The following is a 16,047-nucleotide window of genomic DNA, read 5'->3' as shown; positions in this document are numbered from 1 at the left end:
ATATATATGAACATGTTCTAATTATTACTGTTGAAAATGATCGAAACTAATAAGACTTAAATTTACATATTAATTAAATGGAGATAAAAAATAGTGTTATTTATGAGAACTAGGATAGATAAATGCTTTGCGTAAGGATTATTACGTGGACGGTTGTACCCTTTAAAGGTAAACGAGTTCAATACTTATTTACTATTAAGTGAAGTGAGTGGTAGTTCAATATTCTTCAAACTGACACTTAAAAAAATGATCAAACGAAGGCCATTAGCGTAATTGTGAACCACCGCACCAACCAACTCAGTTCTGTTACACACTGAAACCTTCCACCGTCCGCGGCCATGGCTGCGCTGTCCTCCGCCATTGCTTCCGCCGCCAAACCCTTCTCGTTGCCCCAAACGCGCCGAGCTAGAGTGGCGGCGGTCCACTTTCCCAAACCTTACTTCAAGAAAACGGAATTCAACTTCGTCGAAGTTTCACACTCACTCCGTTCCCTTCCCCGTCTTCGTGTTTCCTCCAACGACGCTCACTTCAGCTCGAGCTCCGAGGAGAGCCAACAGCCACAGCCGAGTTTCGCAGAGTTCATCACTTCAGAGAGAGTCAAAGTGGTGTCCATGCTGGCCCTCGCCCTCGCCCTCTGCAACGCCGATCGCGTCGTCATGTCCGTGGCCATCGTGCCATTGTCCCTTGCCAACGGGTGGAGCCGCGCCTTCGCCGGAATCGTCCAGGTTCTGCATACCAACTGTTTGAAGAATTGACTCTGATGTATTTCTATTTTCGGTTCTTGATGTTATAAATTTTATGGACATGCAAGTCTTTAGACTCTCAACTGACTGTAAATAATCCTTGGCATAGATATCGGAGTCATGTCTTAGATTATATTTTAGTGAAGTTGGTTGTTTGTGGGGTTTATTATTCCACCCACTATATTAAAATCTATTAAAATCGATAGACATTTTTTGAGTTTGTGTGATTTGTTTGCAGAGTAACACTTTATTCTGATTTTATTGTGGGGTTGGTTTGTGGTGATGTAGTCGTCTTTTCTGTGGGGGTATCTTGCTTCTCCTATAGTTGGAGGGATGTTGGTGGATAACTACGGTGGCAAAGTGGTAATGGCTTGGGGAGTGGCGTTGTGGTCACTTGCTACTTTTCTTACGCCTTGGGCTGCTCAGACATCTCTCTTGGCTCTCCTAGTCGTTCGTGCTATGCTTGGCGCTGCTGAAGGAGTCGCTCTTCCTTCCATGAATAACATGGTTGCACGGTAAGGTGACTCTTTACAAACTTGATTTTGGTCAATGTTGTGTCTGAAGTGAAGTGATTAATGTTTGGACAGTTTTTTTTTTCCTCAAAAGACATGTTTGTAGTAAAGATTAGTGTAAATTGCATAATTCAGCGCACCAAACATGAGTTTGAGTACGGGACTGTGAAACTGAAACCAAATACAGCGCTCGTTTTATGCCTTGGGCTGCACAATTTTCGTTGAGGTGGTAGTTATAATGTTCTAATACTATGGTTATGTTATGACTTACGAGTTTTTATCTTTTGTCATGACATGAAAGGGGCTTTGCTTGTCTCTTTGTCGTGATTGTGTGAACTATGAAGTTGCTGGAGTGAGAAAGGCTTGATATTTGATGTCTAACATGAGCTTGTTGGGAAAGGCTTAATATTTATAATGATTGGTTTTGGTTCTTTGTTTAAGATGGTTTCCACAAACAGAACGATCAAGGGCTGTCGGAATCTCAATGGCTGGGTTTCAGCTTGGATGTGCAATAGGGCTCACACTTTCTCCCATTCTCATGTCGCAAGGTGGTATATTTGGTCCCTTTGTAATTTTTGGACTGTCGGGGTTTCTTTGGGTGTTGGTGTGGTTGTCAGCAACGTCTAGCACTCCTGACCGGAGTCCTCAAATATCAAAATATGAGCTGGAGTATATATTGAATAGAAGGCAGACGTCTTTTCCAGTGGAGACATCTAAGTCTAAAAAAGTTAAAGTGGTCCCTCCTTTCAGGCGCTTGCTTTCAAAGCTGCCAACATGGTCTCTGATCATTGCAAATGCCATGCACAGTTGGGTAATGTTTCCTACTCCAGCATTTGTTTAGTTGTTACTGGTGCTCTTAATTGGAATTGCTAATTGTCATGTTTGATGGCAAATTGTCATTTATCATGTTGCAATTCGAATCACACATCTTGTTGCAATTTCCATGTGGCAATCCTAACCTTCTGTTCCCAGCCTAGCCACATCATGTCGCTCAGGAGCCCACATCATGCAACATTGTTGTTATTGTTCATGCATATTCTTATTTTTTCCCCTTTTGATACGTTTTCCTATTCACAGGGTTTTTTTATTGTTCTTTCCTGGATGCCCATATACTTCAGCTCAGTAAGTTTTGTCTTATTTAGTTTCGTGAGTAGTAAAAATATTTAGAAATCAAACACTCATGTATAAATGGTTTTACATTGTAGGTATACCGTGTGGATCTCAGGCATGCGGCATGGTTTAGTGCAGTTCCATGGGCTGTGATGGCTATCATGAATTACCTAGCTGGTTTGTGGTCGGATATGATGATACAAAGTGGTACGAGTGTCACTTTGACTCGGAAGATTATGCAGGTACGTTGCATTGCACATTATAAAGAGAGAAGAGACATAGGACATATTACATTTCTACAAGGATAGACTTTACATTTATGCCTTCTTGTAGATTGCAGATGAATTGTGAATTATCGGTAACAACTTTCTATTTCTAATTTAGTTAAAAACTATATTTCGCTATTGTATTAATGTCATGACTCATTACAAATTGCTCCTGGATTTTCGGGAGAATTTGAGATAGGCCAACCCAAGTGGCCATTTAGGAATTGAAACAGAATAATCACAGTGAATGATTATTTGGACATTATGCATAAATCATTCCAGGCTGACCCTATCTGAATTTCTTCCAATATCTTATTTTTCAACCTTTCAATTTTTAGTTTTTTTGTCTTTGGATCTTTTAAAGCGTAAGATCATTGAGAAGTATGCAGTTAAGTACCATTTTGTCCTTGCTGTTGGAGGCAGAACATATAGGACAGGTGTCGATTGATGAATGGAGAGAGAAAGGGGGAATTATCCTTTGTTATTTCAGTTTTTCATCTGAATCTCATAGTTTTTTATTCTTTCTTATTGCTGGGTCCTATCAAATGTATTTGAAATTCATGATCATCTAATTTTTAAGTTTTTTGTTTTGGATGGTGCCCAGTGGTGTCATTTGATTAATGTAGTTGACCCCATTTAGTGGGAAAAAGCTTTGATTGTCTTCTTATTGTAGTTATCTTAATTTTCTCTAATCATATCCTAGTTTGAATTTTGTTGTTCTCACTATGTACTAGTTTACATGGTAATGCTTTTTGTGCACATTCACTGCAGACCATTGGTTTTGTTGGTCCTGGACTCTGCCTCATTGGCTTGGCGACAGCAAAAAGCCCCTCAGTTGGTTCTGCTTGGCTTACTTTAGCTTTTGGCCTGAAATCTTTCAGTCACTCTGGCTTTCTTGTGAACCTTCAGGTTTCTATTTTATGTCATGTAAAAACTTTTTCTTTTTTTTGTTAGAAGTCCTCTCTCTCTAATATAATGTTTGTTTCCTTTGTCAGGAGATTGCACCACAGTACTCTGGTGTTTTGCATGGTATGCTTTCATCTTGTGGTAAATGTATAATATATGTTTTGGTACTTCAATAAAATTAGTAGCACATTTTTACCGGTAATTACATTTGAAATCTTTTGGAGCCTGTATTGGGTTATCTTTATAAGTGATGTATTGTAAAAGGTATTATTTAACTAGTAAAGGAATTTACTGAAGAAATTTTCTTGTGCTATTTATTTAATCTATTGAACTATAATTGGCCAAGCTGTACTGTAGATGCACTTCATGAAAGTTTCATGTTGCTTGGATGGATGCAAGACCTGGTATTGGATAGATTGGACTTTGACTTTTAACAAAGGAATTTTAATGCTAGGAAGTGGTCTTTTAATATATATGGAGAAAGTAGGGTGAATTATGTGCAAAATCTGTGTGATTTACAATTAGATTTCTTATAATGAAGACCTCTTGGTTTCTTGCTGTAGGAATATCAAATACTGCTGGAACATTTGCTGCTATAATAGGAACAGTTGGAGCTGGGTTTTTTGTTGAGCTAGTCGGTTCCTTCCAAGGATTTCTGTTGCTTACATCGGTCCTTTATTTTCTTGCTGCTATTTTCTACTGCCTATTCTCTACTGGAGAAAGAGTAAATTTTGACGATCCTGGTGAGTATAAATATACGTAGATTTGCTTTTCAACTTGCATATATGTTTAGAACTTTTTCCTGCCATACTAGTGTTGCTTTTGTGGACTGTGGACACTGGTACATCCTCTGTGTAGTCTTGTCCGTCCCGAAAACTAAATCGAATATAGGGAGGATATAAAGTAAATAGTATTTTATTGTTTGAGAAAAAAAATATTGGATCTAACATAAATCGTCAAGATTAAACCACTAACAAATGTGGCCTTTTACGCTACATTTAATTTGTATCATCTACATGACTTAAATGGTTAAAGATTTATTCTGCTCACTTATAATAAAGAAATCCTCCCTCAGTGAATATGTTCTCTCTTTAATTCCATATGAATGTTGTATTTTACAGAGTATTCTTTTGTGTGTCAAAATGATTTTTTGAATTCTAGTTTTTTTATAGTAAATGCAAAACTCTTGTTAATTTGTAAATTGCTGATAAGATGTATATCAAACTCTCATAGCAGTTGCCTAAGAGTGCTGGAAGTTACTGTATCTTGTACAGTTCAATTTCTTGTATGCCAAAGGAGTCACGCCAAAGGAGATAACCGAAGAATGACAGAGATGGTTATATGTGCTGACTATCAAACTTGTGAGGTGTAAAATAGATACTTACCATTTACATAGTCTAAAATGATTCATGTATAGTTTGTGTTCCGAGAATGAATTTAGAAAAAGAGAAGAAAAAAAACAAAGTAATAAGGTTTATTTTCTGATTTTGCTCATCATGGAGTCCATTTTGGTGCTTTGCACTCCCTAAGCCTCTGTTTGTTTGTCTAATTTTTCAATTAATCAAACAAAATTATAGCACATACACATTTATAGACACTAGTAGTTTATAACACTATTATTTCTCTATTTCAATTCTTAGTACTTCAAAAAAAAAAAATCCCCCTTTGTCTCTTAATGGGCAAGAAACCCTAACAGCATTATTTGTTTCAATTTTTTATAAATTGCAAATTTAACTACTTAGTAAAATAATAATAATAACTTTAAAATATCTTTTAATCTATAAAATAAATGAAATTACACAACAAAAAGTCGTATCTACAAATCCCGTTTTCTTATGTTTAAGTAATTGAACAATATTTTTGCTAAATATTTAATGTAGTAAACTACTTTAATTCCTGAACTAAGCATTTTCATGGGATACATTTAATACTTCCATTCAATATAGGTTTTTTCTATTAAAAAAACATTTAATATTTAGCGGTTACTTCAGAAAGATGAAAAAGACTAAAATCAATCCTTTAAGAAATAAAAAGCATGTGATTTCCCACCTACGGTTATATGAACTCTTCCACAAATGACTCAAATTTACATTTCTGTCCCGCACCCCATACATTTCTCTATGCACTCCAAAAGCCTATGTAATAGAGAAAAATATAATTTTGTAATTCTCCATATATTTTGGAAATGCTATATAAATTTCGCCTTACGGAATATAAATAATTGGGTTACTGGTGCTCCAAAACAATGGTGAAATACATTCTTGAATGTAAATTTAATAATTATATTAAATAAACATCATTTGCATAAATTTGAGTTACACATTCTAAAAAAAAAAATAGTATCAAACACGTTCAGAGTATGTAAATTACAATATGGTCGAATGTTTTCCAGCAGAATGACCATTATAAAATAATGACAAATCGATAGTTTGAAATACGCATTCTATAATTATAATTATGTAAAATTAAAATTCTTGAGTTTTTATTTATTATAAAATAATCAAGTTTGGTATGTTTTGTTCTTTTATAGAAATTGTGATCTTTTCTACGTAACAAACTTCTTGTTATATTACTATTAGACAAATTCAGATATTGAAATGATTATATCTTGCAAAAAGTACGAGTTATTGGATCATAATAGCGGTGATAACAAGAGCTCAATATTCGGAGAAGACTAATATATAATGAATATTTTTTTATTTTATTTTCAATATATCCAAAAAATATAGCGACTTATTAAAAAAGTACCTCATAATTTAATTCACTCTTAATATATCGAGAAACATGAACAATTTTAAAAAAAGTTTGCATGAGATTTGTACTTTATAGGGTTGGGATCATCCTAGTTCATTATTACAACCACCATATACAAGGAGATATCATATCAGATTAGTCAACATCATCTCAGTCTGTTCAGAACGATAACACCTCAATACAATGTTACAATATGATATTTATTGTAGTTTGTAAACTTTCCCAAAGTAGGGCCACATTTCTAAAATAGAGATGATAAGCTCAATCGGGTGAGGGCCTAAACGGTAAAGTATATATACATAACTTACTACCAGGTAGGGACATATTCAGATATATATACACACAATCGGGTACTTATATCACTTTTTACTTACTTGAGCGTCAAAATATTTGCAGGTACACCAACCCCTATCATTCAAGACTCGATGTAGGACATACCATCGTGTGTACTTGGAATATATGGTATGAACGAGGAACATGACTTTGCACGATCGACTACTAGTGACAAGAGAGCCTAATACTGCAAATCCAAATGTTTTGTTGTTGTTATATATACAAAGACAATTTGGATGAAATGCAGAGAAAAAACGAAAAGGAACTAAACAATTTGAGGGAGGAAAATCAAAGGATGCGAAGGCAACTAGGAAAACAACTCGGAACACCGACATCTCACGTCGGTCGAGAACAATGGGTGAAAAGGACACTATCAAAGGGGAAGGAACACAAACAAACACAGTCACTATTCAAACTTTTATAGGGATGGGAACATCACACGAATTAACAAATTATTTTGAGTTTGCTTACAATAGAGTAGTTCATAGGACTACTAAGCTATTTCCTTTTGAGGCTGTTTATGGCTTCAATCCTCTCACTCTAGTGGTATTGTTATCACTTCCCTCATCTTTTGACTTTGTTCACAAAGAAGGGGTAGCAAAATCTGATTTTATAAAGAAAATGCACGAGAGGGTTAAAAGTCAAATATAACAACAAACTGAGAGGTATGCAAGGTAGAATAATATAGGAGGGAGGGAAGTTAATTTTGAAGAAGGGGATTGGTTTGGCTTTATCTAAGTAAATATATATTTTCTAAGAAAAGGAAGTCCAAAGTTAGTCCCCGAGGAGATGGTCCCTTTAAAGTGCTTAAGAGAGTGAACAATGACACTTACAAGCTAGAGTTGTTTGAGGAATATGAAGTTCATGCCACCTTTAATCTTACTGAAATTATGATGGCAACATTGATCCAGATGAGCATTTGGATGTCTTTGTAATGCAAGTTGTATTATACATATAAAATGGTGCTATTTTTGTCGAGTTTTCCTGACATATTTAAGTTGGTTTACCCGTCATCTACCAAATTCCATAGATTGTTTTGAGACTCTAGTTACTCGTTTTGGCGTTTAGTTTGCCCCCAAGAGACCTTACCACTTAACATCTTTAGCATTGGTCAATATCTGGTAGGACAAAGGAGAATCGATACAAGTGTTTATGGAGCATTTTGGCAAGATTGCGTTGAATATACAAAATCTCTACCCATATGTGGCATTACATAATCTCGTCATTGCTTTGAAACCAAAACCTTATTGTGGACAACCTGTATAAAAAGCCTGTGGCGAATATGGATGAATTAAGAACAAGAGTTGTTAAGTTCATGCAGATGAAGGAGTTGAGGAAGTTTTGTAATACCATTAGAGCATATGCTTCTAGGAGTTGAAACACCAAGGTTATAATAATTATACACTCCTAAATTTTAGCAGGGCTTGAATCTTGGAAGAGGCCTTTAATGCCGACCTTATCTCAACTCCAAGAAAATAATCAACACCCCACAATGTAGATACTACAAAGCATTGTAGGTGTCATCGTAATCATGGGCATACTACTAAAGATTGTTTTGCTCTAAAAGACAATATTGAAGAACTAATACAAGGTGATCACCTTTGTTATTTTATAAGGAGCAAAGAGAAAGGTTGTCCGAGGAAACATGACAGAGGAAGTCGAGATGATGACAAACCCATTCGGTCATCTAGGCACCGAGATACTAGAAAGGAAAGTTTAAGAAGAAGGGTTACTTAGAGAGCCAAAGACCAAAAGCATCATGAAACACCTCTTAGAGTTATCATTAACACAATTGTAGGAGAATTTCTAGGATGTGAAATTACTATGTCAGCTTGCAAGAAATATCTTAGAGCAATACAAATTATTAATGCAGTCTCTACACCGCCAAGAAGAAGGACATTGTCCATTGCATTTAGAGATGAAGACTTTCAAACAATTTATCCACAATACAATGATCCATGATCATTTATACTAAAATCATATTACAAAAGATGAAAAATAAATCTAATAAATGAGAAAAAAAAGCTTTTTACACGAAAATAATAAAGATTAAAAAAAATTTGTCATTAAACATTACTAATAAATGTAACAACTAAAAAAATAACAACATTTGCCAAATTAGTCTTCAATAATTTATGTTTTAATTTATTTTCTTTGCATCTCTTACTACACTTATTCAATTATATCAAGATTTTTGTCCAACATAATGAACGTGATTTGAGATGTACAAACATATTTGTTGGATAAACAACCACTCTTAAGCTTGGTGTTTAAGATGATAGTCCAATTGTTATGGGTAACACTATTTTGATAAAGAAAATTAATTTCACCAATTTAGATTAATTAATATTTTAGATTGTAATGAGTTATTATGCGTGATTCAACCATGTGTACTTGTAGATACTCAATAAAATTGATGTAATACGGTTAATATAATAATCATTTGATTTCTTTAAATAATTATAATTTAAATTAATTTAAATTAAGGTTAAATATGTTTTTAATCTTAAAATTTTAAAATTGAAATTTATCCTTTTTAAAAATTTGTATAAAATTCATTCGTATATTTTAGTAATGCATACATCTCCTAATTAATTGGTGGTACGTTTATTACAAGACTAACAATGATGTTAAGTGGGTTAAAAGTCTCACTTGTATAGTTTAAAAAAAAATCTATTATACTTTCTCTTAATTAGAATACATGAAACTTGAGAGAAACAAATATAAACAGAGAAGGAAATACAAGTTAAAAATGAAAAATACTTAATATTTGAGTTTTCAAATATTTGTAAATATGTATTTTTTTAGTCAATTATTATTTTTGCTTCTAATACTTATAAATTTGTTATTTTTTAAATCAAGAAAATATACTAATTTTTTTGTTTGTTTTAGTCTAGATGAAATGTTAGCAATAAGGAATGATAACATTAACTAAAAACAACAATTTTGAAACTAAATTAAAAAATATTTTTGAGTTTTTTCCGTAGATATCTTTGTCTCACGTAGGATATAATAAGATTTATCAACATTGCATTCAGGTTTTTCTTTGGTGTCAGATCTCAATTTAAGATCTTAAGTAAGTAACTATATATAGGTCGTCAAATTTCTTTAATAGAAGATAATTTAAAACTTATTTTTTAATAATTTGAAGATTTTATAAGTTCTTAGAACTTTATTCTTCACTGTGAGTGGAAATTTCGTTAGAAAAATATTTTATAAGAGTTTAAAAAGAGTTAACATATTTTATTAATAAAAAAATAATATCATTAAATTTTAGATGTATATATATATATTTTTTAACCACACTACTAAAAGATGGTAAAGTAAAGCAGCTTGCGATCCACAGCGTCTTTCGAAAAGCCAATCCAACCGTCCAAGAATTACCATCAACGCTCCACATAGACTCATACACCTTGCCACGGATCACAAACACAAGCCGTCGATTAAAAACCCACGAAAGGCCACGATGCAAGAAACACCTCGAGATTCATACCCGCACTCTTCCCGCTCCAAATAAATACCACGTTCGCTCCCCCCTGTATTTCATCAATTGAAATCCCTAATTTCTCAACTCCTCACAAAATCCCAATTCAAATCTTAATCACACAATGTCTGGTCGTGGAAAGGGTGGAAAGGGTTTGGGAAAGGGAGGCGCCAAGAGGCATCGCAAGGTGCTCCGTGACAACATCCAGGGTATCACGAAGCCCGCCATTCGCAGGTTGGCGAGAAGAGGTGGCGTGAAGAGAATCAGTGGGTTGATCTACGAAGAAACTCGCGGAGTTCTCAAGATTTTCTTGGAGAATGTGATTCGTGATGCGGTGACGTATACTGAGCACGCAAGGAGGAAGACGGTGACGGCCATGGATGTTGTTTACGCGCTCAAGAGACAGGGAAGGACCCTCTATGGATTCGGAGGTTGATGGGTTCTGGTATTGGGCCTACTGGGTTGGGTTTTGTCTTGTGGGCTTTTGTTCTGTAAATGTATGGACTTTGTGTTTTGTGTAATGGTTTTATTACTTGATTGTTCTTTGCTTGGTAGAGCATGATGGAATCAAGTTTGTTCTAATTCTCCTCTTAATTGCAAGTTAATCAGTAGAATTTTGAGTAAATTTATTGGATTATAAACTTTTTGCTGCTTTTGTTTTATGCTTTTTTGATTACTGGCTCTTTAGACTCTCGTAAGTGAGATAGAGTTAAATGAGTTTGCAAGTTGATTCTTATAGTTTTATTTTGTTGCGAAGATATTGTTTCTGAGAATTTGAAAACTTGGTTTTCGAGTTGGTTTTGTTTTTTGGGTAGTTTTGGAGCTGGTAGTGAGAATTTGATGGTGTTTTAGATTCAACATTTTGGGAATGGTGGTTATCTTTTTAGATTATTTTGTTCAAATTTTCAATTTATTTTGCACAAGGTAGAAGGAAAATGAGTGGTTTATTGTTGACGAATATGATCTTGATTAAGTCATCTGGTATACAAACTATGTAGTTTACTGGTATTAGTTTATACATGTTAGAATGAGAAAATTTTAATGTTAAGTATTTTCACCAAGAATATTATAAATATATTAATTAATGACATATTTTGTAAATTTTATGTTATAGCATTATATTGAGGGTTTTTAAATACTCAATTTTAATTTTTATATTGAAGCAGTTGTATTTAAAAAGAGGATTTTTAAAACATTATTTTTATGAGATTTATCATTGAAGCCCATTACATATAAATGTCTAATCAAAAACTTACTTTATCTTTTGTTGTACACGAAGAAACTTAGTGTCTTAATATTTGGGTTGATTGTAGTATCTGTACAAATAATTATTATGCGCATATGAAATTAACATTAAAGCGCGTATTTAAATATGAATTATAATATGTTAGTATGTAAAAATAGTGTAATGTTATAAAATTAATATATAAAATAATTTATATTTATTAAAAATAAAATAAATAGAAAAATTAATTATTGATAAAAATAAATAAATTATTTTATAGAAAATAGATAAAAATAATTGTTAATTTTATAAAATTTAATAAATAATTATATTATAAAGGATAGAATTGATATTATTAAATATGAAAAAAAAATTCTCTTCATATATTTTTATTGTTATGAAATAAAATGAATAATAGAGAGAATAATAGATAATAGAGAAACAAATCAACTTAGTTAATACAAATATTTACCATAAAGAGTAATGAATCATATCAAAGTACAATCATTAATTCATAACACTCCCCCTTGAGTGTCCATTGATAAATAATGTGCCTCGTTCAAACCTTACTAGGAAAAACCCTTTGGGATAAAAAACCTAGTGAAGGAAAAATAGTACAACATTCTGTATTCTTTAATACAATATTGTTCATTACATATTCTATTTCTCCCCCTCATGTAAACTTACATATTCATAACAATATTGTTCATTACAATCATTAATTCATAACACTCATGTAAACTTACAATATTGTTCATTACAATCATTAATTCATAACACTCCCCCTTGAGTGTCCATTGATAAAGAATGTGCCTCGTTAAAACCTTACTAGAAAAAACCCTTTGGGATAAAAAACCTAGTGAAGGAAAAAGAGTACAACATTCTGTATTCTTTAATACAATATTGTTCATTACATATTCTATTTCTCCCCCTCATGTAAACTTACATCATTAAGGTGAGTCCGAATTTGTGAGTCATTTACTCAAAAGTTTTTCTTGGCAAAAACTTTACAAATAGACTTGTCATATTTTCAGATGAACGAATTTTTGGATATCTATATCATCCTTTCAATTGAACAATACACTATTGTCTTCATATATGGTTGTTGATTCCATCTTTCTCGGGGATAGTCACAAGTTTCTTGCACATGTTGAATTATAAACCTTAACCAAACATATTCACAACTTTCCTCGTAATTTGTATGATTAGACGATGTTGCTATTATGGTTTGTTTCATATACCTTCATGAAACCATTGTGCTACCACATGTGAACAAACATCTTGTTTGTGATCAACCATTGTGACATTGTAAGAATATGTAAAATAACATGCATATCCATAACCCATTGGTCTGAATCTGAATCATTTGGATGGAATAAGCTTATATTCGTAGTACCCTTAAAGTAACAAAGTATATGTTTTACTCCAAATCATTTTCTTCTTGTAGTTGAAGAACTATATCTTGCTTAACAAATTTATAGCAAATGCAATATTAGATCGAGTATAATTCGCAAGATACATTAGTGTTTCTATGACACTAAGATATGGTGCTTCTAGACCAAGAAGATCTTCATCATTTTCTTAAGGTCTAAGAAGAGTCTTTATCAACATCTAACGACCTCACAACTATTGGAGTACATAAGGGACATGACTTGTCCATTTAGAACATTTTAAGCACCTTAATCATATAAGCCTCTTGATGTATAAAAATACTTTTATTTAAATACTCAATTTCTAATTTCAAACAAGACTTTGTCCTTCAAAGATCATTCATCTCAAATTCTTTCAATTGCCTTGTGAGCTCATTAGTAGTTTCAACGATGTTTATGTCATCTACATAAACAATAATTATGAAAAATTGATTTTCTAATATTTTCATATAAATACAAAGACAAAAAGGATCATTTCCATATCCTTATTTTAATAAGAACTCAATAAGATGGTTATACCACACACATCCTTACTTTAATCAATAAAAGAGCATGTTCAATTTTATTGAATAACCCCTTTTTAGAATTTGTCTTGTTGGGCAAATAAAATCCTTCAGGGATTTTCATATAAATATAATTCTCAAAAGAACCGTACGAATAGGTTGTAACATCATCCATTGGATGTAAATGCAAACCTTGTTGTGCAACTAGGATAATCGAATATTGCAATGTTGTTGCATCCAATACTAGTGAACATGTTTTTTCACTAATCAATACAAGGTTTTGTGAATAACCTTGAGCAACCAATTATGCTTTGTATCTAACAATTTCATCATTTTTAATTTGATTTTTGCGCAAAAATCCATATGTACCCAACGAGTTTCATAACTTTAGGTGTGCGAACTATATGTTCAAAAACCTTTCGTTTAGCAAACAAATATAATTATGCTTCTTTGCATATTTTCATTTTTGGCCAATCTTTTCTTTGCCGACAATCTTCAATGATCATTGCTTATTGATCCTCATTGTCATTCATAGCATTCATCGCTATGTTATAAGTAAAAGTTTCGTCAATGTTAACTTCATTTTGGTTCCATATTATATGATTCATGACATAATTTATTGAGATCTCATCATTTTCAACCATTTCAGGTACCTGAGGTTCTTCTGGAACCAAATCATTAATTATGTCAAATGAATCTTTTGGGATTTCAACCTTTTCGATTAGGTTATTTTGCATATTAGCCCCTTTTCTCATTCAAGAGTTTTTATCTTTGGAACCAATAGGTCTACCACGCTTCAAACGTGTTCACATGAGTTTTTCAACCCTTTTTTTTCCGCATCATAATAACTGATCATGTCAAACAAGTCAATCATTTTGATTTGTAAATTTCTGGTTTACCATGACATGCATTTCAATTGTACTAATAAACTTGTAGTACAAACTATAAGAGAATGTTGATAATTTCTCCAACACACTTTCTTTTTCAACTCAATCATAGAGATATAAAGATATTTCATATCTTTTTCATTGTTTGTCTCAATATAATATCCATTTAGACAAATATCATTGAAACTTAATAAGTTTCTATTCAACTTCTTGGTAGAAGTATAATAGCTCTTCTAGAGTCTTCAAATATATTTGTAGTACTATAAATAATACTAACATCGATGTCTCACATTATCAAACAAGAGAAAAATTTATTACTCTTGAGAATTGTATAAGTTGTTGCACTATCAATAAGACACATTTGATACTAGTGCAAACATTCGTTTTTTTATATAAACGTAAATTTCAATATGAGATTTTTTTTTGTAACACTCTCATAATCAATGAGGTGATCAATGCTTCCATTTTCTTTAGCAAAGAAAATAACAATATCAAGATGAGTAGCATCCATATGGCCATAATCAGAATCACCATCTTCATAAGCAAATTGTTGCTGCATTCACTTCTGGGAATGGAGCAGAACCAATTTGGACAGGTTTCATGATTTTTTATCAAAAGCTCATTGCTTTGTTCAGCCATACAAAGGCATGAAATAAATTCATAATATTGATTGCTGCATTCACTTCTGGGAATGGAGCAAATTAGGCGGATCTCATGATTTTTCATCAAAAGCTTTATTGCTTTGTCCAGCCAGCCATACATAGGCATGAAATAAATTCATAATATTTGTGAATCCTTTTTCACAATATTTTTGTCGCATGAGCAAATTAGTTGCTTAGATGCTTTATTTCTTTATTTAATGGTATCCCAATATCCATTGTATTTTAAATGTATTTCAACATTTAAAATCCAATATAAGGAATTCTTCCTTGCAATATCAAGGGTCACAAATCCAAATTTTGCAACGTTTCGCGTGTTTAGAACTAACACATAAAATAATAATATTAATAATAATAATCATCATCAAAATAATAATAATAATAATAATCACCATCATAATAAAAATAATAAGACACAGATGAAAATTGATAAATTCAAACAATTCTTATCATAAGAGAGGAAGAATATAAGGTAAAATTATAAATTGAGAAAGGATTAGAAAGAGTCTGGATTGAGACACGCATAACACTATCATTAAAGAGAAAAAGCTTCCACTAGTCCTCAATTCGTTGGAGCATCGTGCTGATAACGTGTTATGAAATAAAGTTAATAACATAGAGAATGACGACAGATAATAGAGAAGAGAAAAAACAAGAGAGAATAGAGAATGAGAGAATAGGGAGCAACTCATCTATGTATTATTATTTATAGGAAGAGTCCTATTTATAGATACAATATGTAATCCATAAAGGAAACAAATCAACTTAGTTAATACAAATATTTACCATAAAGAGTAATGAATCATATCAGTAAATGTATCAAATCAATGGACAATTATTAATTCATAACAATTATAAGTATATATGTATATTTAAAAAAATAATTATTTTGTATTTATAATTAGAGAACATTAATTAATTATATTAAAAGTTAAAATTACATTTATTTAAATAGACATGAGAATCTTAAAATTTAGATTTTTAATATATCTAAGGATCAAGTAAAATATTAATTAATAATTATCCTTATTTTTATATTTATGTTTATTGTAATATTTGAAATATTACCTTTCTTAAAATTTATAATTGATATGATTTTATTTTTAAAATACGGAGTAAACAATATATATTTATATTATCTTTAATTTGAATGCTATTAAATGTATCTAAAATAATTTATAATTAAAATATAAGAATAATAATTCATCTTTTAAACAATTTGATATTCACATTTA

General features: G+C 31.9%; 2 protein-coding genes across 3 annotated transcripts; both read left to right on the top strand.

Annotated features, from left to right (window-relative positions):
* The first annotated feature begins 205 nt into the window (after positions 1-205).
* PHT4;3 (phosphate transporter 4;3) lies at positions 206-5,031 on the top strand. Of its 2 annotated transcripts, none has more exons than XM_028085676.2 (9): positions 206-725; positions 1,032-1,258; positions 1,697-2,066; positions 2,333-2,377; positions 2,461-2,607; positions 3,403-3,540; positions 3,627-3,660; positions 4,101-4,280; positions 4,771-5,031. In XM_028085676.2, the coding sequence occupies exons 1-9, from the start codon at positions 339-341 to the stop codon at positions 4,779-4,781; spliced, it is 1,539 nt and encodes a 512-aa protein (XP_027941477.1). In that variant the 5' UTR covers positions 206-338; the 3' UTR covers positions 4,782-5,031. The 2 variants fall into 2 exon arrangements, with proteins under 2 accessions (XP_027941477.1, XP_027941478.1); XM_028085677.2 differs by having other exon boundaries at positions 207-725; positions 4,774-5,031.
* Positions 5,032-10,162: 5,131 nt separating this feature from the next.
* LOC114193519 (histone H4) lies at positions 10,163-10,749 on the top strand. Its single transcript, XM_028083349.2, has one exon. The coding sequence runs from the start codon at positions 10,233-10,235 to the stop codon at positions 10,542-10,544; it is 312 nt and encodes a 103-aa protein (XP_027939150.1). The 5' UTR covers positions 10,163-10,232; the 3' UTR covers positions 10,545-10,749.
* The last annotated feature ends 5,298 nt before the right edge of the window (positions 10,750-16,047 follow it).

Source organism: Vigna unguiculata, chromosome 8 (genome assembly GCF_037176805.1).
Source record: "Vigna unguiculata cultivar grain cowpea cultivar isolate G323 ecotype 2 chromosome 8, ASM3717680v1, whole genome shotgun sequence".
In the NCBI taxonomy this organism is placed as follows: domain Eukaryota; kingdom Viridiplantae; phylum Streptophyta; class Magnoliopsida; order Fabales; family Fabaceae; genus Vigna; species Vigna unguiculata.
This window is presented reverse-complemented; position numbering and strand designations above follow the sequence as displayed.

Coding starts and splice junctions, on each gene's coding strand:
- LOC114193519 (XM_028083349.2), top strand. CDS start 10,233: ATGTCTGGTCGTGGAAAGGGTGGAAAGGGTTTGGGAAAGGGAGGCGCC.